This window comes from Perissodus microlepis, chromosome 13, assembly GCF_051167445.1.
Source record: "Perissodus microlepis isolate ML-2025 ecotype Zambia chromosome 13, ASM5116744v1, whole genome shotgun sequence".
NCBI lineage: Eukaryota > Metazoa > Chordata > Actinopteri > Cichliformes > Cichlidae > Perissodus > Perissodus microlepis.
Window position 1 is genome coordinate 23,412,108 of NC_140473.1, and position 26,454 is coordinate 23,438,561.

The window sequence follows — 26,454 nt, forward strand, 5'->3', positions numbered from 1 at the left end:
GCAAAATGTCGCCTTTATTTTAACCACTCATTTTAGTGTTCTTTTTCTTTTTTCTTTTTTGGTGACAGTTTTTACTACAGAATTGAAAATGCTTTAATATATTTACCGTATTTTTTGGACCATAAGGCATACTGTTGACGAACGGGTCTGTTTTCATACATAAGGCGCACTGGATTATAAGGCACATTAAGCGAACCAAAACAGTCAGATACATCAAACTTTACTTAACTCATTCTTGCTTCCTGGCAGCATGGTGGCATGGTGGTTAGCACTGTTGTCTCACAGCAAGAAGGTCCTGAGTTCAATTCCACCATCAGGCCGGGGTCTTTCTGTGTGGAGTTTGCATGTTTTCCCTGTGGGTTCCCTCCCGGTACTCCGGGTTCCTCCCACCATCCAAAGACATGCAGTTTGTGGGGATAGATTAATTGATTAATCCAAATTGTGAATGTGAGCGAATGTGAGCATGAATGGTTGTCTGTCTCTATGTGTTAGCCCTGCGACAGACTGGCGACCTATTCAGGGTGTACCCCGCCTCTCGCCCTATGACAGCTAGTATAGGCTCCAGCGCCCCCCGCGACCCTGAAAAGGATAAGCGAATGAATGGATGTATTCTTGCTTCCTCCACTTACGTACCATTTATTCATCAATGCTGAATTCTCTCGAAGCTGCTCTATTCCCATGTTGTTGCAGTATATTAATGACTAACCTCGTATTGTGGATGGGTTATCTCAGTTGTTCTCCTGACTGAAGTTTAGTCCGTTTACAGCATACCGGCCATGCGATTGCATTTTCCCCTAACCATCGAGAAACCATACGTTAATTTTTTTGGAGTGGAAAAAAGTTAGCGTTCATCCTTCAGCTTCAATGTGTTTGTTTTGCTAACACAGCTGTCTCGCTAGCGATCACGTAGCACATCATTATATACCAGCTAGTCCAACTTCAGTAACCATACAAACGTCACTGCTGTTTAGTTTTCTGTCTTCGTTTATGTTGGAAGTGATAGCAGAGCTGTACATTTGAATTTTTTCAGAAATCTTTCAGTCAGAACATGCTATATCATGTTTAGGTGGAAACTAGCAAGGTAACTTCCTGCTAACCTCCAGCCCCGTTAAATTTAATACATTGTTTTCATGGATGCCTGGATGTTAAACTTAATTGTTACACCTGGTAAAGCAGAAATGCTGATCATCTTATTAAAGCTGAAAGAATTTACGGTTTTTAACTCTCACTGATGCTGCAGTGTTCATTTGACTTTGGGACCTGAAGCGGACAGAGTTTTGGACCCAGTCTGTGAGGCCCCTGACTACGGTAGCCATAATGCTCCGACAATCCATCTAGCGGTGCGGCTTCGTAGCGTACCAAAGTTGTACTAAAACATTTTGACAGATATTTCAGCGCCGTATGCCACATAAAATTGGTTCGAGGTCAGTAAGCACAACCAGAATTCATACATAAGGCGCACCGGATTATAAGGCGCTCTGTCAATTTTTGATAAAATTAAAGGACTTTAAGTATGCCTTTCAGTGCAGAAAATACGGTAAGAGCTGCAAAAAGAGTGCCAAGCCTGATTTGTAAATTCGTTGATCTGTTTTCCTTCCTTCTCATCTTCCTCACCCCCCTCTCTCATTTTCATCAGGCCAGAAATCTTCTGCCACTGAACCCCAAATAAGAAGGTAATTCATCTGACAGAAACAAAAGCAAGAGCTTTTAAATTTCTTCTTTTTTTTTCTTTTTCTTTTAAGGCATTGAAACAGCTAAAATGAATTCTGACATACAGGATACCAGTACATTCTTTTGTATTTTTTTTTCTGTTTGTTAATATACCCCTAAAGGTCAACTTGTAAAAATTGTATACCTAATAACAGTTAAAGTTTTCAGTTAATTTCTCTTGTATGTATGTTTTCTAGACAGAGCAGTGTTAAAGTGATGTCCTCCAGTGAAAATCTGGCTGAGCAGCTGGTGGTCTGGCTCACCTCACAGGGTAAGAGAAGCATGTCTCTTAAAAAAAAAAAAAAAAAAAAAAAAAATCTATATTCAGAAAGGAATGTTGAAGCTTTATCCTCTTTTTCGCCACCACAGTGGTTTACATGCATATTTACACATTCACACCTGTCCACTGAAACCAGTCTGTGAACCTGAATGTGCTTTCTCACTGCTGGGTGACATGTTTGCTGTGTGAATAAAGGTTTTAATATTGGTTTTTAATATAAGTGTGCTTCTTAAATCTTTTTATTTTAAAATGGGTAATGTAACCTATGATATTTTAGTTGTTCAGCTGTGAGCTGACAATAGTATAAAGCATGTACATACAACAGTTGTAGCAGCTTTTGAGTTTCACCCACCTGTTTGTGTGTATTTATGTTAGCGCTCAAAGGACACTGCCTCTAAAGCAGAATATTCCTTGTTTCTAAAAAACTGCATTTTTCACTGGTTTAGGTTTCACCCTGAAAGATTTGGAGTCGGTCCCCTTTGGTGTGGCTTTGCCTATCAGAGAGGCAATCTATCGGTGCCGGGAGCAGCCGTGTTCTGATTGGTCAGAGGAGGTCTGTCTTCTGATTGGAAGACAAGATCTTACCAAACAAGCCCACAAAATGACCCTTGCCAAGAGCAAAGCTGTGAGTGTAAAAAAAACTTAAAACCTAAATTATTTAGATAAAGATGGAGTTCAGTGTCTGCAGATTCTAAAATAAGAAAGTAAGTTTTCAAAGTTTTGCTTCTTTTTTGGCCTTATAATTTGTGTGTTTCTCCAGTCTGTAAGTTCAGGCCTGTCCTTGGAACCTCCTGCAACCACAGAACCAGATGAGGAGGAGGATGGGATGTCAGACATTGTTCAAGAGGTAAACAAATTCATAAACATGTTTATATATATTTTTTGTCAGTAGTATGTTCTGTAGAAAAATAATTCAGATATTTATGTCTTCTTCTCACTAGGTCACAGGACTGATTTGGAGTCAGGATCTGAGGGTCCAAGAGGTCAGGAGGCTTCTGCAGAGCTCCAGACCTGTCCGGGTTAGTGTTGTCCAGCTGCCAGAGGTGTCTGACCATGAGTACATAGAGGAGAAAGAGAACAAGTGAGTATAATGCATGCATTTGTCATGAACATCTTTGGTCTTGAAACAGAGACAGCAAAACACCAGTTCTAAAAAGGCATATGCAGTGTATATTTCTGTACTGTTCTGTGTTGCCTTTCTTCTCCCCTAATCTGTGTGGTAAACTTATTGGCCAGTTTGCATATTTTAGAATCTGTGATGTTTTTATAGTTTTTATCACCTGCCCTGTCCATGTCCTTGCCTTCTATAGACTCCTGCAGCTGTGTCAAAGGACCATGGCCCTGCCAGTTGGCAGGGGCCTCTTCACTCTCTTCTCTTATCACCCAGTACCGACTGAACCTTTACCTGTCCCAAAACTCAACCTCACAGGTATTTTAAGTTTTCAGTTTCAAAAATAAAATCTACTGGAACAAGTTGAAGAGAATGTGGAAATTTGTAAATGGTTCATTTAACAGGAAGATAAAATTAGTTTGTGCAATAATAAAACTTGTTGCAGTACAATTTATCACTGCCCTAGAGGAAACATAACTTTCCAAAAAAAAAAAGTAATTATCTTTGCTAAATCAGAAACAAAATATTCCAAAGTTTAAGAGGATTAACGATTTAATAACTACATGCATTTGCAGATTATTTCCCATTTTTATTTTTCTTCCTCAGGCCGTGCCCTTCCGAGGAATACTGTGGTAGATCTGAACAGCGGAAACATTGATGTTCCTCCCAATATGACTAGCTGGCCCAGTTTTCATAACGGAGTAGCTGCTGGGCTTAAAATAGCCCCTGCCTCACAGGTGAGACTGAAATCATTGCATGTTTAATCAATCAGTCTGTTACTTAGTAAATACCCCAAAATGTTAATGTTGACAGGCCTATAAATGTTTTTAAAAGTTTAACTCACATATTTTTCTATTAGCTCTACCTGTAATTCTGTAGAATAATTTTAATTAAAACCCGCTAGCTTGTTCCACGGCTTCAGTTTTATCCAACCTTAAATGTAAAACATTTTACATTGCTTATTCAACATCGTGTTTATTTACTACTTACCTATTTCTAATGTCATTGTTATGTTAAACTGGAGAGTATTGAAAAAATATGATATTGATGCTAACAGATTTAAGCATTTGATGAATATTTATTTATACTGTTCAGCTGGTTTTAGCTTTTAACTCTGGCTAAAGCTACTGTCATTGTGTGATTATCTTCTGTCTGTTCCTTCATAATTAACAAGAATGGAGACTTCCAGGGTTTTGGTCCGATTTCAGCGAATCTTGCACACAACGATCACTTAATGGGCGTTAGAGTAGTTTTACGGGTAATAACTGTGAATGGAACGTGAGCCATATTAGTTACAATGTCACTGTTGTTCTAGTTTGAGTGTCTTTTATTCTTTGGCCAGTGTAATGGTAAATGGATATTAAAACTGTATTCCCTCATTGAGCACAAATAAAATATTCTAATAATTGTAAATACTCAAAAAACCTCATTCTCTTGCAGCAAAGACATTTATTAGTGTTATACCAATAAATATAGTTTAATTTTGTTTTTTGTTTTTAAGGTGGACTCAGCCTGGATTGCCTACAACAAGCCAAAGAGCCCTGAGCTGGCTAATGAGTATGCAGGCTTCCTTATGGCCTTGGGACTCAATGGACACCTCACCAAGTTGGCCACGCTGAACATACATGACTACCTCACAAAGGTGCACACCTGTCTACACACAGGCTTACATGTGGTGGAACAATTTCAGTATTTCATTCCTATGTTGAGTTTTACAGCAGAAAGTAAGAAGTGTGCATAAGTACATGTGTAACACTCAAAGAATACTTTGTACTTTAAGTGCTCAGTTTAGAGCCGGTTGTGCTCTAAATTTTGTTTTCTTGCAATAATTTAGAGCTCCCGCTTCTGTCACACGCCCAACTTACAAAGAACGATAAGATGAAAACAAATTTGAAGTTAAATACAGTTTATACATAAACATGCGTCATAGCTTAGCAGCTAGTCAAAGTGAAACTTTCCCTTGTGAGAACTTAGACATGAGACAACTCCTTCCAACTTTCGGGTGAGAAAAACAACAGGATGTCGCAAGCCAAATCTTATTTTTTCTAAATTCAAACGTCTGTGTGAAAGTGTATTTGAAGATTGCTGAGCCTTTGAACCTCATCCATACTGAGTATCCACGCTATGTTTAAGACTGATTCATTTTCATTTCCCATTTTGATTTTTGATTAAGTGTAAATTTAAGCTGTGGTTGATGATAATCACACTTATTTCCCTGTATTAGTCATTGTATGGATGCAATATAAGTCTGCTCAGTCCTAATTGTGTTCTACACCATGTCCTACTATTTTGAGTTCTTTTTTTCCCCTCTGCGTTTACATGGTAATGTTTTTCACTGCAAATTTTTATTGTATGCGTTTAATGTTTAATTATATTGTTGGTATAAAAACCGTAATGGTGAATCTTGGAACTCAACTGCCCTAATATCGAGATTTCACCAGTATATATTTCTTTTATTTTAAATTATACACTTTTAAAATAGCTTTATAGTATCTCATTCATAGTCTCCTAACTAATTGATCTTTTAAAATAAAGGCTCAGAAATAAATATCCACAGCTCGACACACAAGAATGAACTAATCAGATGCAGAGAGTTGATGGTAAAATATGTCACAGCTTCCAGTGTGAATGAAAGCAATGAACGTGGTTGAAGCGTGTTTGTTGCTAGTGGTTTTTTGACAGTTTCTATTCTTGCTGTGATAGAGAATTGCATACTGAGGATCAGAATTCATTAGAATTGTTTATGACTGTGGTTTTAAAAAGAAGAAAAAGAATTTGGGGGGATGCCATTCACCTTTTAAACATTCCAGTTTGCGTCAGCGTTTTACAAGCAAAAACTGTGTCATTGTATCTAGTTTTTCAGTTTGTATTTTAACTTGCATTTGACCCATGATTTTTGACATGAGCAACTCATATTTTACAATTTCATAAAAGGTCCCAACGGTTATCTTCACAAACTAGTAAATGGTTAATCATCATTTTCTGAGCTTTTTGTCTACATTGTCTTTCAATACAAGAATATTTTCATTTACTTTTAGTCAAATGATAACATGTCTAAATTATGAAGGCTAAGATGACCTCTTACTTCATGGCATGTGTTCACTATGTACGGCAATCACCTATTTCATGCTGTTTGTGTTAAAACATGTTGTGGTCGGTCAAACAAACGTGCACACAGGGGTCTAATGAAAACTGTCTGTCATGATCTCAGATACGAGAGTCACAGATCAAGCCAGTTAGACTGCATTTTTTTTTAGTGCAAAAGAGCATGCATTACACTGCATTTTCAATAAGTAATAGTCTAAATTTTATTAAAAGTGACTACTATTTGAAGAGAAGCTGTTTGACAATATTTCTCTACTGTTAGCTTTTTCTAGGTGTATGAAATATTAGAAAGTTGTTGTTTATCACTTATAATTGCAGATGCAGTTTTTATTGTGATTTAATGTCTGGGTGCCTCTGTCTCTCAGGGCCATGAAATGACCAGCATTGGGCTCCTCCTGGGTGTGTCTTCAGCCAAACTGGGCACTATGGACATGTCGATCACTCGCCTACTTGGCATACACATTCCTGCCCTTCTCCCGCCCACTTCCACTGAGCTGGACGTGCCACACAATGTTCAGGTAAGAGTGAGTACGTATAAAGAAGAAGATAAAGCTAATTTCGATTAATTCCGTCTTCACAAGGGGTGGCCACAGCAGGTAGTACTGCATGTTTGATTTGTCAGATTTTCACGCTAGATGCCCTTCCTGTCGCACCCCCCGAAGAGATTTCTTTTTATCTTCCCTGGATGATCATTCAGTTCTTCATCTGTTTTTTTTTTTCTTTGTTTTTTCTTTTTCTGTTACAGGTTGCAGCTGTAATTGGCATCGGGCTGGTGTACCAGGGAACGGGCCATAGACACAATGCTGAAGTCTTGCTGTCTGAGATAGGTGTGTAAGTGTGTGTGTGTGTGTGTGTGCAAAAGGGAGACAACACAATGGAAAAAGTTCCATAAAATTACCTAAAAGTTTAAATTGGATACATTAAAAGCTGTTAATTAAAGAGCTGGATATGAATTTCACTGAGGTAAATAAACAGTATTTTATATATGTAACACCTTGAAAAAAAAAAGTGCACAATATAATTTGGGTTTTGGACTATTATTTAATTGCCAAATGCATGTTAATGGATAGGTGTCTCTCAAACTGCAAGAAAAATACTCTGTTTTCTTGAATAGACATTGTAAACAGTCAGGTTAGAAGTTCTGCTTAAGCTCTGTTGCTCCATTTTAAACTCTGCATCCAGTCTCACTGTTGAACTTTTATTTTTACTGTAATTATGGTTCTAAATTTTTCTTGCCATGCATAGATGGTAACTTTTGTCTGTCTGTTGTTCAGGTCGACCCCCTGGACCAGAGATGGAATATTGTACAGACAGAGAGTCCTATTCATTAGCAGCTGGGCTCGCTCTTGGTATGGTCTGTCTGGGGGTAAGTCAAAAAAAAAAAAAAAAAAAAAAATATATATATATATATGAATATACGTTGCCATTTTCCATTTGTTTGTTGCAATAGTAACTCATTTTAAAAAAAAAAGTAACAGCTTCTCACAAAACCCGATTGTTATGTTTATTTTTTTGTACACGTACATTTTTTTCTGTTATTAAGCCACAGAAGTTCTTTTAAAAGTCCCTTGGATACCTGCTCACTTCTGTACGAGAAACCAGATCATAATATTGTCAGGTGTTAATGATGCTTGAAGCCCAGTAATAAAGGGACGAAACCCAAGTTCAAATATTGGTTGTCTTTGACATCTGTCTCTGCCTGTCTCTTGTTTCTTATCTCTACTCTCGTCCTTTTCTGTCCTGCACTTACCTTGCTTGTGCTTCCTTCCCCTTTCTCCTTATAGCATGGCAGCAACCTGATTGGGATGACAGACCTGAATGTCCCTGAGCAGTTGTATCAGTACATGGTTGGGGGACATCGCAGAGCTCAGGCTGGGGCTAACCGGGAGAGGCACAAATCCCCCAGCTACCAAATCAAGGTACATGAAAGAAACCCTCTTTTTTTTTTTTTGTCTACAGTGTAGCAGTGTTATTTCAATGCGATAAAATAATACTGAAGAATGTGACTGTATAACTAATAAAGAATTTTACCATACAATAAGAACTGCAGCTCAAAAACTATGTCATGGTTCTTCATATGTTCAGTCTGTGCTGATGTATTGTTTTTTCCCCACTAATAGGAAAGGATTTGGTAAACAAATCCTCATGATTTTTTTTTTTTCCATATTCGTATTAGTTGAGGTTTGTTCTCAGTTTATTGTTGTCACATGTGCCAATGTCAAATGTGTAAGAAAACTCTAAAGTAGCACGAGTAAACAATATAAACTATCCCAATTGCAAAAGCTAATTGTCATATTTAATTATGTAGGTGTGAAGGGGTTTTGCAGTTGGGACACACCTCTCTTTAGATGAAGTTTGACCAAATGATTTGATGAAACAGTGGTCTGGCTTCTGTGATTAGCTAATTAACCTTACCAATGGTCATTTCAGGAGGGTGACACTATTAATGTAGATGTGACATGTCCAGGCGCCACGCTAGCCCTCGCCATGATCTACCTCAAGACCAACAACAGGTGAGAGAAAAAAGGTTTTTACATTTTTGTCTCCAAAATAAAATAAAAAAGCTTTGATATGAAAATAGGTTTATTCCATGTCTTGGAAAGGCGACTTAAAGACTTCTGTTTTAGATTTATCTCCATTCATGGTGTGACCTAAAAAGAGATACTCTGCTGCTGATAAGTGTTTTATTTTATTAGGAGAAACAGAACTAGATGGAATAAACTGAAAAAAAGATATAAATAAAAATATTACATTAAATATTTACCCCCCAAAAATGTAATACCGGTGTTATAGAATTAGAAGTAGCAAACTGTTCTAGGGGCACAGAATCTTTCCACCATAATTACTCTGTAATGCTGGTGGGGTGTTTCCTTAAAATGGCCAAAATGTCCTGTGCTGTGTTCGACTTTCTAACCACTTCTTGCCCACGTGAACCGTAACTGGAGCACCATAACCTATTTGATGGAAAAAATAGTGACATTACACTACATCAGACTGAGACTCCTCCAGTTTCTAACCGTCTAATGGTCAAGAGGTTCTTTAAAGCTCATCTGCTATCTGTTGTTTGAGAGGGTGCTGAAAGAAGGTATTAACACTCCCTTTTCTCATCATGGTTTCGCCCACTAGGTCGATTGCTGATTGGCTGAAACCTCCAGATACTTTGTTCCTCCTGGACTTCATTAAGCCAGAGTTTCTGCTGCTGAGGGTTAGTGTGGATCTAGCTCTGTGTGTTTCTGTGTGTGATCTTTTTTCCCACCTTTCTATATTTTAATCTGATATACCTGTGTCTCTTCTTCTTTTCTCTCTACACCTAAAGACTCTGGCCCGGTGTATTATCATGTGGGATGAAATCCTGCCTAATACTATCTGGGTCAAGAGTAACATCCCACAGGTGAGAACAAGCACACGCACCCCACACCGCACACCACACACACACACAAACAGGACCAAGTGGACATGTTTGGAGCCATGATGCCACACACCCTGCAACAAATCAACAACTTGCAAAGAAAATCCCATTTGTGATGTTTGGTTTTGTGTAGATGGAGGCAGGTTTACCCTTTTTCAGTTAACTAATTTAGCCAATTCTGGTGGCTTATTTTGTGGAAGATGCACTCATATTGGTTCTTGGTAATTGCTGTAACAGCATAATGACTGTTGAATGAATGCTTTTATTACATTCTGTTAATAAAAGCATTTCCCCTGGTCTGTAGTAGTACTTTACTGATGCACCCAAAGACGGATGGGTAGTTTATATGAGCAGAAATGGCGTCAGTGGATAAACAAGAAAAAGGCTATTTCTAAAAACAGAAAAGTTATCTGAGCAAAATACAACATGGAAACATCTTAGAGATGTTTCAACAAACGACTGGGAGAGTAAACATTAAAAAATGTCAAACGTGTATATGTAAATATAGTTATAGAATGGTGAAAACCTGTGTGGCCGCTAGGCTTGAGAAATGGCAGGAAAATAAGCCGTGTCTGATAACAGTGTAAATAATTACAGTGACTTTAAAACAAATATTGAAGTCTGCATATTAGCCTTTAACTTCCTATGTCCTTGTAGGCTTACTGATAACATAAGCTCAGATAAATTTGACCAAGGCCAAAATTTTATCTGTAAATCAGCCAAGCATTTACCTGTAGATGTGGATAGTTTACTGCAGTGTTTGGTGCTTGATATCTTCATGATGAAGAAAATTCAATGTATTGGTCAGGAAAACTGCCAGAAATATTTTAACCTTGGGAACAGTATCAAATAATTAATTCAGGGTTGTTCTGCCTTTTTATGACAAAAAGGGAAAAAAATAATCCCATACTTTTAATCTTTAATAACATAAATGTATTCCATTTGATGTTTTTTCTGTCAAATAGATAACTAAAAAGACTGTCAGCATGATAGCATTCAACTCAGTTTAGTTTCACTCCCATCTTTTGTTTTTCTTCTGGTTGTCCACGCCCCCCTGCAATGATTTTATCCCCCAGTAGGGGGGCCCACCCCCACAGTTTAAGAAACACTGCTACAGTGTAATTTACACCACTGGATATAAATATGTAAAACTACATTTTTGTGGTTTGTATTTTGAATGGCAATAAATACTAGTAACTAGAACCTTGGCACACTCAAAACACGTTATTGCCCTTCTAATCAGGTATGAATAGCTGCATTATAGTCAGCACTATACAGAGATTTATGCTTTAATATCTTTTCATTCCTTCCATCCATTTTCTTAAGTTCACCCTGTGCAGTGTCATGTGGTAGGTGGAACCTATGCCAGCTGCAACAGGACCCAAGCAGGGTACATCCTGGACAGCTTGCTGCAGAACCAGTATAGAGAGAGAGAGAGAGAGACAGTCAGGCTAATTTAGAATCACCAGTTAACTTGACCTAGCCCCAGTAACTGCATGTTCTTGGATTATGGGATGAAGCTGGCCACACACAAACATGAAAGAGCAAGCTTTCACCACTGTCACCTTACTGCCTACGATTTTTCTTTTGCCCTTTCCTCCCTGATGTTTACTTTCTATTTCCATAGTTTTATCATGAGAATTTTGTGAGTTTTCAGTTAATTTAGCAAATAAATACTGTCAAAAGTATTATTTCTGAAACCTGACCACTCATGTCTATATTTTGTTTTCAACTTTCATTTTGTTTTCAGATCATGAGAGGGACTTTTGACCCTTCAGAGGACATTAACATGGAGACGATGGCGTAAGTATTGAAGCCAAAAACATCAACTCATGTTATACATTTGAATTCTGCTAATTGATTGTATTTGTTTCTCTTAGCCAAGCCCAAGACTACATTACAGCTGGGGCCTGTTTGGCACTTGGTTTACGGTTTGCTGGCTCTGCCAACTCTGATGCCTTTGACTGCCTTTATAGCTTGGCCAGGACCCACATGACAATCATGTCCTTTGCTGGTACAGCTGCTGTGGGTGCTGTGAGTGTTTTATATTTTTGACTTTGTTAACAGTAAGAAACAATGTTGTGCTACCTCATCTACTTACAGTTAAAATATTTTCTCTTTGATTTCTTTTTCTTCCCTAGCACACATTTTACAACCTCCAGACCTGCCTGTCAATGATTCTGCTGGCTATGTCCATGGTGATGTCCGGTACAGGAAACCTGAAGGTCCTGCAGCTTTGTCGTTTCTTCCACAAACGGACTGGTGGCGAAATGAACTATGGCTTCCACATGGCTCATCACATGGCACTGGGTCTGCTCTTTCTGGGAGGAGGCAGGTGAGATGGGAACAACCAAAATATGGCCATTTTCCCAATCCCATTGAAATTTATTAAAATATATTCCTTATTGCAAGTGAAGAAAACTAGTATAAAACTATAATACATTTGAATTCATATCAATTACTATCAATTGTCAATTATTTCTTCATAGCTGAAGTGCATTTTCAGGCCAAAAATCAAAAGGCTTTTGTCAAGTTGCTTTGGGGAAAGGGTAGAGCGGCTGGTAAAGCAATTTCTGTAATCACTGAACTTGTGTTTTTACTTGAACATAAAGATCAGGCTGGTTTTCTTGTAGTTAGCCTAACTCTTGGTTAGCGATGGCTTACTCTGTCCTAAATTACTTTTTGATGAGGTGACAAGTATTCTAGTTTCTAAATATAGGTTTTTCTTTTTTATTGGCTTTTTTTAAATCATTTTTGTTTCCAAAAAGCATCAGCTAGACCCTTTGCTGCATTTTATTTTCAGCTGTAGATGAATACATATTTAGTGTTGTACTGATGATATCTTAACAACGGTGGCTCCAGTATTCAAGATACTGGAGAAACATCTCACACAATGCAACAATGTGGTTCTCTGATGTAGATTTTTCTGAAGAACTGTAAAGCTTGGAAGTACAGTAGTAATAAATATAACAATAAGAAGAAAAAACTGTACAATATACTCATAGATAAACGCAAATGTTTACATACATAAAATCATTTCAAGATTATACAACAGGCAAGGTACCAACAAAGTGGGCATTGTTTTAAACTTCCACAACAACCTCTAAGGAATCATGCTTCAAAAAATAAATACACACACCAACACACACACACTTTGATGTTGCTCATGCTTCTTGAATGAAGGAAGACACTGAGGTTTGAGTTATATTCTGTATGTAGGCTGTCATATGACACCTGAATTGAACAATTGCATGCATTCATCCATCCATCCATCCATACATGCAAACCCACACCCACCCTGCTTTTTTCTGGGAAAGACCATATGTAACACGTACACATGCACAGCGTGGGTTAGCCACACAAATACAAAAAAGTCTGCTTTGAGTGCTGTGTTCCACATAATGAATGACATTCATGCGCACATGTGCACGCAAACACACACCCAAGCCATGTTCCTCAAACCGCTGACCCTGGTCTGTGTATTTTGAAGAGAAACAACAGCTCCCACTCTTTCATCACATTCTGCAAAAACATCTCTCCACCTACAGCCATAATCAGATGGACCTTTTCATTTCATTCAGGTCACATTTTATTTTACACCTGCCAGCTGAAAGCCCACACACTGTAAGGACTGCAGGTTTGAATGCTCTGCACGATAGCATATATTTTCATAAGCAGTTTGTCTTGTGTCATTTCAGAGATTGTAGGTCATGCGGGGTAGCAGAGTCATGCTATGTCGCTGTCACTTTTCCTGCAGTCTCGCTGTCTGCTCGTATGTCATGTCATGTTTAGTTTCTCTGTTTCCATTGAAAATGTTCTGGTCACATTTGCTTTCCACTTATTTAGCAGTTATCATTACATCATGGCCCTTCTTTTTTTCCTCATTCAATTTCTCACGTATGTTTTTCCTATTTACGTTTGGTCTCTTTATTTGGTGATCCTTTTAGTTCTTTATTTCCCCTTTCCTCAACCTCACTTCTTCTTTATTTACTTATTTAATTTCCTCTTCCCATTGGATCTCAATTGAGATAGAGCTTGGTAATTGTCCCCCAGTAGGAAACTGAAGTGACGCAAACTGTGTCTGACACAGCTGGATTTCACATTGAATAATTTTTAAACTGTCACCTTCCTAGTACGAAGACTGTTTGATGTCTGATTGTCCCCATGTGATAACTGGACAGATATTGTGAGCCAGTGTTCATTTGCCCTACACAGTTCACCCTACAGCACCCTTATTGTGCCTCAGATGTTGTATTTCTAGTAGTAAAAACACTGTCTGCCCATTCTCACTGCTTATATGAGAATGGGCAGCTCAATCCAGTTCTTCCAACAGTGTACACAGTTTGTGTGACGAGGGCTTAGATCTGTATTTCAAAGGTGACTGTGGCTTTTCTATCACGAGTTCTTTCTGTTTGCATGAGTTTCAGTTTGTACTAGTTTGTTAAGCATGAGCACATAAGATATATTATACTTGTCCCACTGACACTGACTAAAATGCTAGACTCAGAACTAGAGTTAGATTCTGCTACTTGCCCCTATTGTGTTTGGATTTATTTCTTTTTCTTTTTTGTTTTGGCTCAGTCTCCTGGAAGTTCATTCATTTCAACAGAATTTGAAAATGTCAAGCACACCACAAAAGGAAAGTGACTCAAAAGAATTGATTGTTAGCATTCATCCCTCTTTTAGTCTAAGCAGCAGCCAGGTGCCCAAATGGTAGGACTCTTCAGTCGTGTAATGTTGCTGTTAGTCAATTTGACTGACTCAGTGCTACAAGCAGAAAAAAAATCTTTATTTGCTTAAAATAGAAAACTGATGATGCTTCACTAAAGCACCTCATTGGACTGAGGTGCTTTTAGTGTAGCGGTATAAAGTAAACAGTATTTTGGTAGAGAGCACTGCAGTGGCTCCCAATTGTTTTAGGATTTTAAGGACATCCTGTTTGTCCTTGTTTTCCCTTTGCCATATGTCATTGTCTGTTTTGAAACAAGAGTTTTGAGTGCAATTATTAAAAGGCTATGGGGGTACAATAAGGGTATTCTGTCTCAAGGAATGTATAAGCAAAAGTTAGACATTTAGTTTAACAGAAGTGTCGATTTTTCTTACTGTGATTGTTTTGTCATTTTTGTGCCCCAAAGCCCAAACTATTTTCACTTTTATCAAGAACTGAGAAGCTGGAAATAGAGTTTGGTTGTTTTTTTTGCTTGAAGCATGATTATTGTGTTATCTGTCTACTGTGTACTTGCTGCAGGACTTCTGTAACACCCTCTATGAAACTCTAGGGCATGCTGACCCTGAAGTTTGGAACTACTAGAGTAGAGGAATTAAAAGTATTAAGGAGCCATTAAATGAAGAGCAACATCCTTTATCCCAGTTGAACCTCAGTAACCTTCCAGACACAAGAAACCTTTATTGTATGACTAATGGGGTCATTATAATAATGTTGAGTCAAAGTAGATGCTTAACTGCCAGCTATTACGTTTAAGTGGCTCTACTGCAGTCTGAAGGTTTTAACTGGATTACAGCACTCACTTGCTTTAACTAACAGAACACAAAGTTTATGTGGAAGAATGTGTTTTGCTTTTATACACAAGGTTCTTCAAATATATATTTAGATTAAAAAAACAGTGCAAAAGTCTTGAGGAATATCTTATTTCTGAATATTTTGCTATGGATCAGAATTCCATTAATTTTGACAATATCCCCAGAAAAGCTGGCTGAAATACAAACCATGAAGGAGCCTACAGATAGCTGTAGACACTGTTGTAGCTCTTGCTTGACCTTCGTACAAAATGACAACAATTTGAACCAAACATTTCAAAATTGGATTCCTCACTCCATAAGACCTGCTGCCACTAAGTTGCAGTGTAAGATTACTTGGAAGTCTGGAACATTGGTGACTCAAGACTTTTGTACAGTATCTGTTGTTTATTGTTGTCGTTTTTCTTTACAATGGCTTGTGTAATTAAATTCTCCTTACAAACCCATCAGTATGTACTGAACATGTTTTAATGTTTTGTGAAAAGAAAGAACTGTGTATTTTTATTTTTTTAGTGATGATGTTTGATGTCATCTTACAGGTACACCCTCAGTACCTCCAATTCAGCCATCGCTGCTCTGCTGTGTGCCCTGTATCCACACTTCCCTGCTCACAGCACTGACAACCGGTGAGACTAATACATATGCACACAATATTAAAATAAGAGTTTAGTTGATAACCCGTGTAAGTACCAAAAAGTAGCAATAGAAACTTATAAAAATGTGATTTTTGTGATCATTTCATTAGTGATGGACAGATGATTGCTTGTGTGGCTCTCTCATGTGTTTTTGTACTAGTTGTTGTACAACTTCTATAAAATTTGCACAGTACTTTACACTAATTTTAGATGTGCACGATTTAAGCTTGCATGTTTCCCACCAAAATATTTTTGGTGTTTATTCTGAAAAGAAATAAGAAGACGATGCAAGAAATGCATTGAAGCATCTTTCTGTCAGTTTAGCTTAAAATAAGTGCAGTGTGCTTAAAAATATTTGTGGTGCTTGCTTTTGCGCTGGTACTGCACATCCATTTATCTGTGCAAGAAGCAGCACTCAAGTTAAATCTTCCCTGATATTGGTTTTCAATCAATTTTATTTCTTGGTGAAGTCTTTCCCATGCTCATTGGCCAGATTTGGTGTAAAAAAAAAAAATGTAACAAGTATGCCGTCTGTGATATTCTGGCACTCATTAGCTGATGTGCTTTCGGCATGGTATCCACAAGCTCAGAATCCATCTCTGCTCTTTGATTGCCAAAAAAGTACTGGACAACCTGCACAAATCCTTCCCCGATGCTGCTGATTCAGGTGGCTTTAGTTTCCTTTTAAATTTATTTTCAACTATCATTTCAGAGACTTAAGACCCAACAAAAACCCCTTCCTTAATTCTGACTTCACTTTTCTTAAATGCTGAAATGCATTGCCGTTTTTGTTGAGTCAGCCTAGTTGTCCAATACTTAGAACATCATAGCTAAAATGGTAGGAAAACTTTTCAAGCACTACACCTCTGCTCCTTTAACCAGTAACGGAGTTGGGAGTGTTAGCCCCAATATGGTGTAGAGATTATGTAACCTTGAAGTGGCGTATGATCTGTAAAATTCAGAATGGCACACCTGCAGTAAAAAAAACTAAGCTTGTCTCAATTTTGGAGAATAACAACACAATTCTCTGTCATTCTTTATATAAAACAAACAAACAATATGTTTGTTATGAATGTCTATCCGTTCATATTAGTAAATAAAAAAACAAAAACAAATGCATATTTGTATTTCTGTGTTTGCTGTAGCTACCACCTGCAGGCCCTTCGGCACCTGGCTGTGCTGGCTGCAGAGCCTCGACTGCTCGTCCCTCTGGATGTGGACTCCCTGAAGCCTTGCTATGCCCTTTTAGAGGTCACTTACAAGGTCAGGTTACAAGAAAATGTACCAACCTAATACCTGTGAATGACCATTGGGTTCATGTTTCAAAATTGAACATAGTTTTTCCTGTCCCAAAGCCACCTTTGAAACCACCTCTCATTCTTTGTCACAGCTCATTGTCACAAACGGCACCGCTGTGCTCTGTGCTCCACTTTTACATTAACACAAAAGCAAATGTACGTTCTGACTCAGACTGTAGAGTGTAGTCCACAATGGTTTCTGTTCGTTTTGAGGTGTTAGAAAAACTTGCCTGTCCACTATACCACTGTGTTCTGCTTTTTTATCAGTGTTAACTGCTCTTAGCTAGTCAACTTCCTCTACAGTTGATTTCATACACTTTCAAACTAAATCGTCTTCATGTCAGTGTAAAATCAGCTACCGTGGTCTCATCTCATTCATATTGGTGCTATTTTAAAATTTTAAAGGCAGCAGTTTTATGCCAGCTTATGAGTAGCTAATATATATGTATATATTTGCTACTAATTTTGCATTTAACTGATTAGCAATAATTCAGCTGTTCATACAGTTGTTTTCCTTTTTCTGCACATCTGGTTGTTGTACATAAATATATAGTCTTTTCCTATGTTAACTTTAGTTTCCTTTCTGGTATGTAGACATGCATAGTTTTATATGCCACTCATTGTTTTCCTCGTTGTTAGTTTTGATCAAGTATCCTTGATTTTGAAAGACAAAAGATGTGCTTTCAAATTAATCTGTGACAATTTCATTAAATAAAAGCTGGCCTCACTGCCTATGTGCTCTTAGTTAAACATGTTACATGTAAATGGAGGAAAGTCATTGCACTACACCTTAGTTTTCTCCAAAACTGGTATCCAGCACTGTGTAGGTTTCAGTTTTATATAAGAGAAAGTGAAAATAGCATAACTGCTTAGCAAAACCTCTCTCTAAAGTCTTGAAGGGAAAAAAAGTTTCTAGTATTAAGGGCAACACACACATCCCTAGTGTTAAAACACAGCAGCAATTGTTTTCTGTGTCAGCAAGTACATTGTTAGAATTTTATGTACGTCACTGTGGCATCATTAGGATGCCACAGTGACGCACATTGGTGCCGTTTCCCAGTATCAATGGTTGTCAACCATTCATGTGTGAAGGTAAATACTTTCCATAGAAATTGCTGGCTTTTTTTGGAATATCTGTAAAAGCAAATATTTGACACTCTTGGGAACAAAGCCAATAGGTAATGGGAATTTACTCAAATAAATGACAGACGACACTGGCATTGTGTAGTTATTGTCATACTTTAAACAAAACTAGCTATAACATATGATCAAAAATACATCGTCAAAATTGATCGCCAACATAAAAAAATAGTAATAGTAAGAAGAAGAACTTTTTTTTTTTTTTTTTTTACACCAATGTGTAAAATACACACAAAAAGTATAATCTGGGTTTAATTGGGGAGCATTTTTCTCTGCTTTTGGCAATTGCTCATTCCTTCAGAACTTAATTCTCTGCAAATTTAGTCCACAAGCAGACCTTTCTTGGAACAGTTGGTCTCAACATGCTTGTGTCTAAAATGAGAGGAAATCAGTTGAGAGGTGTGTCAAAAAAAGTCTTTACTCATTTTTTTTTTTTTTAAAGAAAAGGGCTACAGAGCAAAACCAGTGACTTTTGAAATGATGCGCTCTGAGCAAGAAAATGGTTTTGTCATAGTAGTACTGTTGTAGAGTGATGAAATGAGGAAGGGAGAAATGATGCAAGATCCTTCTTTGTAACCTCCATGGTGCCTCTAGCATTAGTGAATTTTAGCATGCCCAGCAAATAGTGTCTGCTCCAAAACCTTTTTCAGTTACTTCATATAGTCGTAGTCATTTTCATTAATATTTTATTGAGTCACTTATAATCTTTTCTTTGCTGGTTTCGTAGTTTGACAAAACGCTGAGGAAGCCCAAAGAGATGGGAATTTACCCATTTCAAAAAAACAACCGCCATATAGAAGCTTCCATTCATCCATTTTTCTTCTTCTAATCCAGTTAAGAGTCATGGAGGGCTGGAGCGTATCCCAGCTGTAACAGGGCAAAAGGCACTGGTTGCCAGTTTGTTGTAGGGCTAGATAAATTGAACCTAATTTTTATTTGTGTACAGAATCATTACTTTAATCCCTTTGTGTGTCTTTTGCTTTTCATCTTCAACTGTTGCTAAAACTTATTAAACTGTTGTTTGTATTTTAAACTGCAAGATCTATAAATTCTGCTGCCGGGAGAGATCAGTGACTGTGTAAATGTTTTCTACAGTCATTGAGAGAGATAAACAGTGAAGTACTGACTTGGAGATGGTTTGTTTCAAAATGAATTTAAGTGAATGAATTTAGGGGTGCTGTCCCTCATGATGTTTTACTATTACATTCACATACAATCTGCTATTCTATACTGCTGTTGCAGTTTCTGGGTGACACTGTGTGTAAATATAGATCAAATATATATCGTTTTGTATGTTTCAGTTCTATAAAATATTATGTGTATTAATACCCTGTACTGATAAAAGGGTGATAGTGCACTTTGGTGAAATTGTAAGGTGCTTAGACATCTTACAGGCTAACTTTGTGAGTGTGAGTGACACTGTTTCCTCTTTTTTATAGGAGACTAAGTGGTATGACGAGACAACAGTAGAACTGATGGCTCCTACCTTGCTTCCTGAGCTGCAACTTCTCAAACGGGTAAAGCCAGAGAATAGTTATTCTTCTTCTTTGCCTTTATTTGGCTGCTCCCTGTAGGGGTTGCTACACTTCCCCCATCCATCCATCCTTCCATCCTTCCTCACCCTGGCAGCATCCTTGTCAGATGCCCGAACCACCTCAACTGGCTCCTCTTGAAGTGCAGGAGTAGTGGCTCTACTCTGACCCTCTCCTGGATGGCTGAACTCCTCAGCCTGTCTCCAAGGGAAAGGCCAGCTACTCTTCAGAAAAAGCTCATTTCCACTGCTTGTATCCACATTTTCATTTTGGGTCACTATCAAAAGATTGTGACCATAGGGTAAGGTGATACAGGTCAACCTGTAAATTAAGCGCTTGACCTTTACGCTTAGCTTTCTCTTCACCACGACAGACTGGTACAGCATCCATATCACTACAGTTGCTGCACAAATCCGTCTGTCAGTCTCCCATTCCCTTGTGAACAAGACCCCGAGGCACTTAAAATCCTCCACTTGGGGCAGTAACTGGTCCCTTACCCAGAGTGGGCACACACCACCCTTTTCTGGCTGAGTTCCATGGACTCAGACTTGGAGGTGCTGATTCTCATACACTCTGCTGTGAACCACTCCGGTGCGAGCTGGAGGCCACCGCCCGATGAAGCCAACAGAATCACATCATCTCCAAAAAGCAGAGACAAGATTCTGAGACCCCCCAAGTGGAAGGCTTCCACCACCTGGCTACACCTAGAAATTCTGTCCATAAAAAAATTATGAACAGAATAGTTGAGAATAGGGCAGACATGGATGAGTTCAACACCCACAAGTCTGACCTATTGCAGGATATACAGACAACACTCCTGCAATGGTTATATAAGGATCGAATTGCTCATAGCAACGGGCCAGACACCCCCTACTCCCGAAGCACCTCCCTTCGGAACACTTCGAGGGACACGGTCGAATTCCAAATCCACAAAACACATGTAGACTGATTGGGCAAACTCCCATAAAGGGGGTAAAGAGCTGGTCTAGTGTTCCGCGACGAGGCCGAAAACCGCATTGTCCCACCTGCATCCAAGGTTCAACTAACGGACAGACTCTCCTTTCCAACACCCTGGCATAGACTTTCCTGGGAAGGCTGAGGAGTGTGATCCCCCTATATCTGGAGCACACAATTTGACCCCCCTTATCGAAGATGGGAATCTCACCCCATTCCTACCATCATCTTCTGTTCTCTAGAACAGAAATTTGCAGTCTCCTTATTAACAGCACTGATTTCTTATGCCACCCAAAATCATTTTAATTGCAGTAAGCATTCCCTGGACCCTGGAAAAATCTATTTTTTGTCATTTTTGTCAATATATTTTTTTCAGGTAAAAGTGAAAGGACCACGTTACTGGGAACTGTGTGTAGACCTCAGCAAAGAAACACAGCATCTAAAGCAAGTATAGAGAGAACATGTATAACTTTGGTAGAGGTTTACAGTAATGATTCTGCTAAATGATAAGGACCATAATTCCTTCTTTTTATTGTAAATGTATAAGTGGAATCTAGGTTGAAATGCGAATCTTACTTTTGTTTTCTCTCTAAGGTCCATCTTGTCGAGAGATGGGGTGTTGTATGTAAAACTACGGGCTGGCCAGCTGCCCTACAAGGATGACCCTCAAGGTTGGAAGAGCCTGGTAGCCACCACAGTCAACCACCGCAGCTCTGGAGTCAAAGCCTTCAAGGTAAAACTGTCACACCAACCTGAAAAGCATAACGACATTATAGGGGAAGCTCAACATGAGCAGGCTTTCATTGTGTTAGGTAATGTGGCTAAACCTAAAACCCCAGTCAGAGAGAAGTTGTATTTGCAGTTACCTCCGGCTACAGTAATTTCCACTGCTATAACTTTACATTTGGGCTTCATTCATGATATTAGCAACGTAAGCAACTTCCTATGTATTAATCATATTCTCCCAGTAGAGGATTACACTTAAAATATGCTGTAAATAAAACGAATTGGAGAAAAACAGCTGATATTAAACTGAAAGTCTGAACATAACCTGTTTTTATTCATGTTATGTGTTCAGCTTATGTTACCATGGTGATTTAGCTGGTGAAAAAGCGAGCCATATTTGTGACACAAGAAACCCTGATTTAAAGCTCAGCATGGATGCTAACCGAAGCAACTGTGCTAAATGCAATAAATATCCACCTTTTTAAAAAATTAGATTAAGTTTGCTACTATCAGCCAGAGCATCTGCATTGTATTCACTTTCTGTAGTGTACTGGTTAGTGGTGAGAGTCCATTAACATGTTGCAGGTTAATGAAGGCTTTAGTACATATGTAGGTTTACAGGTTTTGTAAGCATTATCAAGCTTTCTTGTTTATGCTTTTCTCCTAATACACATAGACAAAAATCTACAGGTGGTGGAAAATTTTAGATGCGTTGTAGTTGAAGTGAGACAATTTCATATTACAAATTTGAAAAGAACAGCCATTTTATTCTTAGTTTTCTATAGGTTATCTTATTTTTGTCTTGTGTCTCTCCCTCTTTAATAGACAATGTTTTACCACACAGTGCCAAATGCAAAGCTCACCTCAACTTGCACCGCACCCTTGTTAGTTTGAGTCAGTTTGCATCTTTCCAGTGAGTTCATCTGCAAACGAGCTCCTTCAACAATTTGCTTACTGTACTGCACACAGCTTTCAGAAGCCTGAGATAAGCAAGGGTTTTAGTAGGGAGTCGGATACTACTAATCCACAGACGCTCATGGTTCCCTTTTTCTTTTAGATTTATAATGCGCATTAATAACTATAGTTCAATCAACTGAGGGGCCAGATGCATCTTATAGATCCTGTGTCAGATCTTTGGTGTATATTTTCCTATTTCTTAAGAACATGACTTTCAGATACTGTTGATTTGCAGTGAATAGTTTTTTGTTTTTTTTTTAAACACATTAATAGGAGTGACTGGAAATGAATTGACCTCCTCCCCAGTGAATGCTTCTGTCCAGTCTTGGCAGGTTGTCACTAAATGTTCAGTAGGCAGCTGTGTGGTTGACAGACTATTTACTGGTTTCCTGATGGTCTCAGTGTATGCTGTCAATATACTTAGAAGTCCAGAGGGGGAAAAACAAACACTGTTTATTCCACTTGTCCACACTGTCCTCCCCCCCACTCAATTTCTTCTTCTTCTATTTTCCTCTTTCTTTCTGATCTTCTATGTTGCAATTTTGACACAGTCTCCTCTTTTTCCTCTGTTTTGTCTTGTTTATGTAACACTTTAAGATGAATTTGATTTGTTTAAAAAGTGTTAACTGCATAAGATTTCATTTATTTCTTCAGATCACATCTCTTGTGCCCCTTCCTTATTTTAAATGTCTTCTTCTTTCAAATGCTTCTTTATCTGTCTTTTGTATCCTTCCTTTTCTCTCTTTCTCCTCCATATGTTAATTTATAGCAATATTACAATTGTTTTATGTTTTTCTGCAGCCTGAAGCCATCTCTACGTTCACCTCTGAGCCAGCTCTTGTCTCCTTTGCCGAGCTCTTCTGTAAAACTTCTGAAGGAATGAAACATGTGAGTTTTACATCCAGAAATGGATACGGATACACTCTGAAGGCAGGTTTCCTCCATAATGGCTTATCCCTGCAGTCATGTTACTGTTGTGGGTGAGCAACAGAGAGCCTGTGGCTGGTTTGAACAAACACAAGGGATATAATGGTATTGCAAAACACTCAGCCTTAAACAGATTTTTTTTCTTAAGAGATGCCAGCTCAGTGGTGAGTTATGGTTTACTGTAAGATTTCTAAAGCAAATGTGTTGAATATAAATGCAAACAAAAGGTAACAAAACGTGTTTTCATTTATCCAGATGCATCCAGCATTTTCCCTTTTTTCTTTTTTTTTTTAAACAGAACCGACCATTTTTACCCCTCAGTCGTTAAAGGCTGATGGGTTATTATCGTCACCCCACCAGGCAGGGGGCTGGCTCCTGGCACTGGATATTAGTGAATGCGATAACCTGAGATCAAGGCGATGCAAGAGCTTCAAACTCTTGAAGGAGTTTGATTCTCAGTGACCTTGACCTCAAGGTCAAAATAGGTTTTCTGAAAATGTTTTAAATGCAATAACTGAAGAAGGAAATTCCAAATTAATAACATAGGTGCATCTACTAAAAATCTTGGATGAATTTGATTCTCGGTCACCTTGATCTTAAGGTCAGAGTAAGTTTTCTGAAATGCAATAACTTGAGAAAAAATGCAAAAATGCACCATAGCTGTGCCTACTAGGAGGCTGAGGGGTAATACTTCGTAGTTGCCAGTATTTTTAGAGAGTTATTCCAGACAAGAGTTTGTCAATTTTCCCAGGAAGCCTGACCTTTCAAAGGAATTTAATCATTTTATATCTCACAGCTTTGTTGTTAACATAGTTGGCAATGAAATATAGTTACATTGTAAACAAAACTCCTCTTCCCTTTAGAGTAAACAAGGAGCCATGATTGTGGAGGAGCTCTGACGTAAGCAATGGAAAAATACACAAAGCTAATAAAATGTCTTCCCAGATTCATGTTAGACAAAACCCAAATAGGTCAGTTTTGTGTTAGATAAACAACAATTTTCATACACCATGTATTCCTGTATCCTGATTCAGGTCTTGTGCAGGACAACCCATCCATGAGCATGATTTTATAATGTTACAAATATATTAAAAGGAATTGTTCTCTATATAAAGAATAAAGACAATTTCAGGAAACTGCTATAGCAAACGATAAACATAAAGATGAAAAATCAGGGAAAACTAACTACAAACAGCCATATCAGCCTTTAGAAGAGATTAGCTTAAATTAAAAGCATATAGGAAGCATTTACCAGACTCTGTGTCAGTGTTTTATATGTTACAAATATGTCTGTACAATCACACACAAAACAAGTTTCAAGTACAGCTACAGTAGATCTTGGTAGAAATGTGGGAAATATTCAAGACCTTGACTTTGACTCAACATGCCAACAGGAGTAACAGGCATTCAATGGCCCTCTGAGGCCAGTCTGCATAATGCACATATGCTGAAGTTTTCCAAGTAGCATTTTTCCTGTATTCATTACTTTTAAGTCGAGTATATTGGTAAATATTTGCTGCTAGTTTGCAAATATTTGGTCATAAAAGCAAAGTATTGAATAAATTCAAAACTCACACAGGTTATTACCCCTTAACATTCCTGCACATTTTTAACATCTGTACTATATTTTACCTCAATTTTGACCTCAAAGTCACACATTCTGTGCCTTTAATGAACTTAACATTACTTTTAGCAATAAATTTGGCAAAAGTGAAATCACAGAACTCACAAAAAAGATTGGCTTTAAAGTAAGAATAGTTTTTAGGATATTTCAGTCAAAACAGGTTTGCATACAAGCTTAATGAAAAAAATAAACTGTAATGACGCCCAAAAAATGCTTACCTACAGCTTGATCTTCTTATTAATCACTTGACTCTTATTTTGAGTAAAGTGGCTGCTTCGTCACATCTGGGTAATTGGTTAGATTGCACAGAGGTCATTGGTTTCAACTTGCATGGTGAAATGGAAGAAAATTAATCATGTTGAAGCATAGTGTTCTGTAATTAAATTTTAGAACAGGAGGACATCTCTTTGCTGTTCGTCTAGTTTTATCAGTTCAATCTCAGCATTTCTGCCTCTACATTACTTGTTTATTAAATGTGAACATAGTCTGTAAATTCAGGAAATTGTTTTCTGGCGTGTAATTGCAAGATTCGTTGCTGTCTGGTATTAATATGGGGTGAAATAGCTCCATGCCTAGATTTTAAATATACAGATCCCAACAGGCTCCATATTTCTCCTTGTCAGTAGAGTGTGCCTAACATGAACAGATGGCCTTAAAAGTAATGAATTTAGTTTTTAATCAGTGTTCAGCCTCTATATAAGGAACTGATTAAGATGTGTTCTGTACAAACTTCAGTTAAATTCATACTATTTTAGACAGTGACACAATTTTAATACACTAAACATGTGGCTGATTGCAGGCTTTCAGCTTGAATTCAAGGGTTTTAACAAAAGTGTTGCATTCATTGTTTAGGAGAGAGAGACATTTTTACCCCTCAGCTGTGAAAGGCTGATGGGCTATTGTCGTCACCCACCGGGCAGGCAGGCGGTGTGGTCAGCCAAGTTTGTAAATGTGATAACTTGAGAACGAAGAGATGTACGATTTTGAAATTGATATCAGCGGGTGTATCTACTAAAAATCTTCGGATCTAGTGACCTCGAGATCGAGGTCAGAGGTCAAGTGTTCTGAAAGTCTTGTGAATGCGAATGAAACTCGAGAACAAGGTGACGTAGGATCTTGAACATCCGTAGGTGTATTTACTAGGAGGCTGAGGCTGTGGAGGGATAGCCGTGATTCCAAATGCTGAACTTGCATTTGGTACCTTTGCCCTGGAAAGCCCAATGAGATGTTAATGCAAGTGAAAGAGGCCATTAGGATTAAAAGTTAAAGTAAACCAATCACCTTTAAAAGAAGGAATCCATTGGCGAGCCAGTTAAGAAAACACTCAGAAGAGCCTGCACATTTCTGAGAAAAACATCCCTTGGACAGAAGAAAGATTAGCTTCCCAGAATGATGGAAAAGAAAAGTTTGGAGAAGGAGCTTATGATCTGAAGCATACTAATTCATCTGTAAAACATAGTAGGGACAATGTTATATGGTCATATAGGCATGTATAGCTGTCAAAGGAA

General features: G+C 38.1%; 1 protein-coding gene across 1 annotated transcript in view; it reads left to right on the forward strand.

The window, feature by feature from the left end:
* Positions 1–26,454, forward strand: part of anapc1 (anaphase promoting complex subunit 1) — a 59,562-nt gene that overhangs the window by 22,963 nt on the left and 10,145 nt on the right. The window contains exons 26-49 of the mRNA XM_084948392.1: positions 1,637–1,673; positions 1,908–1,981; positions 2,437–2,615; positions 2,751–2,837; positions 2,932–3,071; positions 3,301–3,419; positions 3,708–3,838; positions 4,603–4,743; positions 6,572–6,724; positions 6,952–7,033; positions 7,481–7,572; positions 7,991–8,125; positions 8,637–8,719; positions 9,333–9,411; positions 9,523–9,597; positions 11,366–11,418; positions 11,496–11,649; positions 11,757–11,950; positions 15,693–15,779; positions 16,934–17,051; positions 19,666–19,743; positions 21,089–21,156; positions 21,307–21,445; positions 23,197–23,283. Of these exons, the coding sequence (XP_084804518.1) occupies positions 1,637–1,673; positions 1,908–1,981; positions 2,437–2,615; positions 2,751–2,837; positions 2,932–3,071; positions 3,301–3,419; positions 3,708–3,838; positions 4,603–4,743; positions 6,572–6,724; positions 6,952–7,033; positions 7,481–7,572; positions 7,991–8,125; positions 8,637–8,719; positions 9,333–9,411; positions 9,523–9,597; positions 11,366–11,418; positions 11,496–11,649; positions 11,757–11,950; positions 15,693–15,779; positions 16,934–17,051; positions 19,666–19,743; positions 21,089–21,156; positions 21,307–21,445; positions 23,197–23,283 (2,585 nt within the window). The remainder of the gene's footprint in view (positions 1–1,636; positions 1,674–1,907; positions 1,982–2,436; positions 2,616–2,750; positions 2,838–2,931; positions 3,072–3,300; positions 3,420–3,707; positions 3,839–4,602; positions 4,744–6,571; positions 6,725–6,951; positions 7,034–7,480; positions 7,573–7,990; positions 8,126–8,636; positions 8,720–9,332; positions 9,412–9,522; positions 9,598–11,365; positions 11,419–11,495; positions 11,650–11,756; positions 11,951–15,692; positions 15,780–16,933; positions 17,052–19,665; positions 19,744–21,088; positions 21,157–21,306; positions 21,446–23,196; positions 23,284–26,454) is intronic.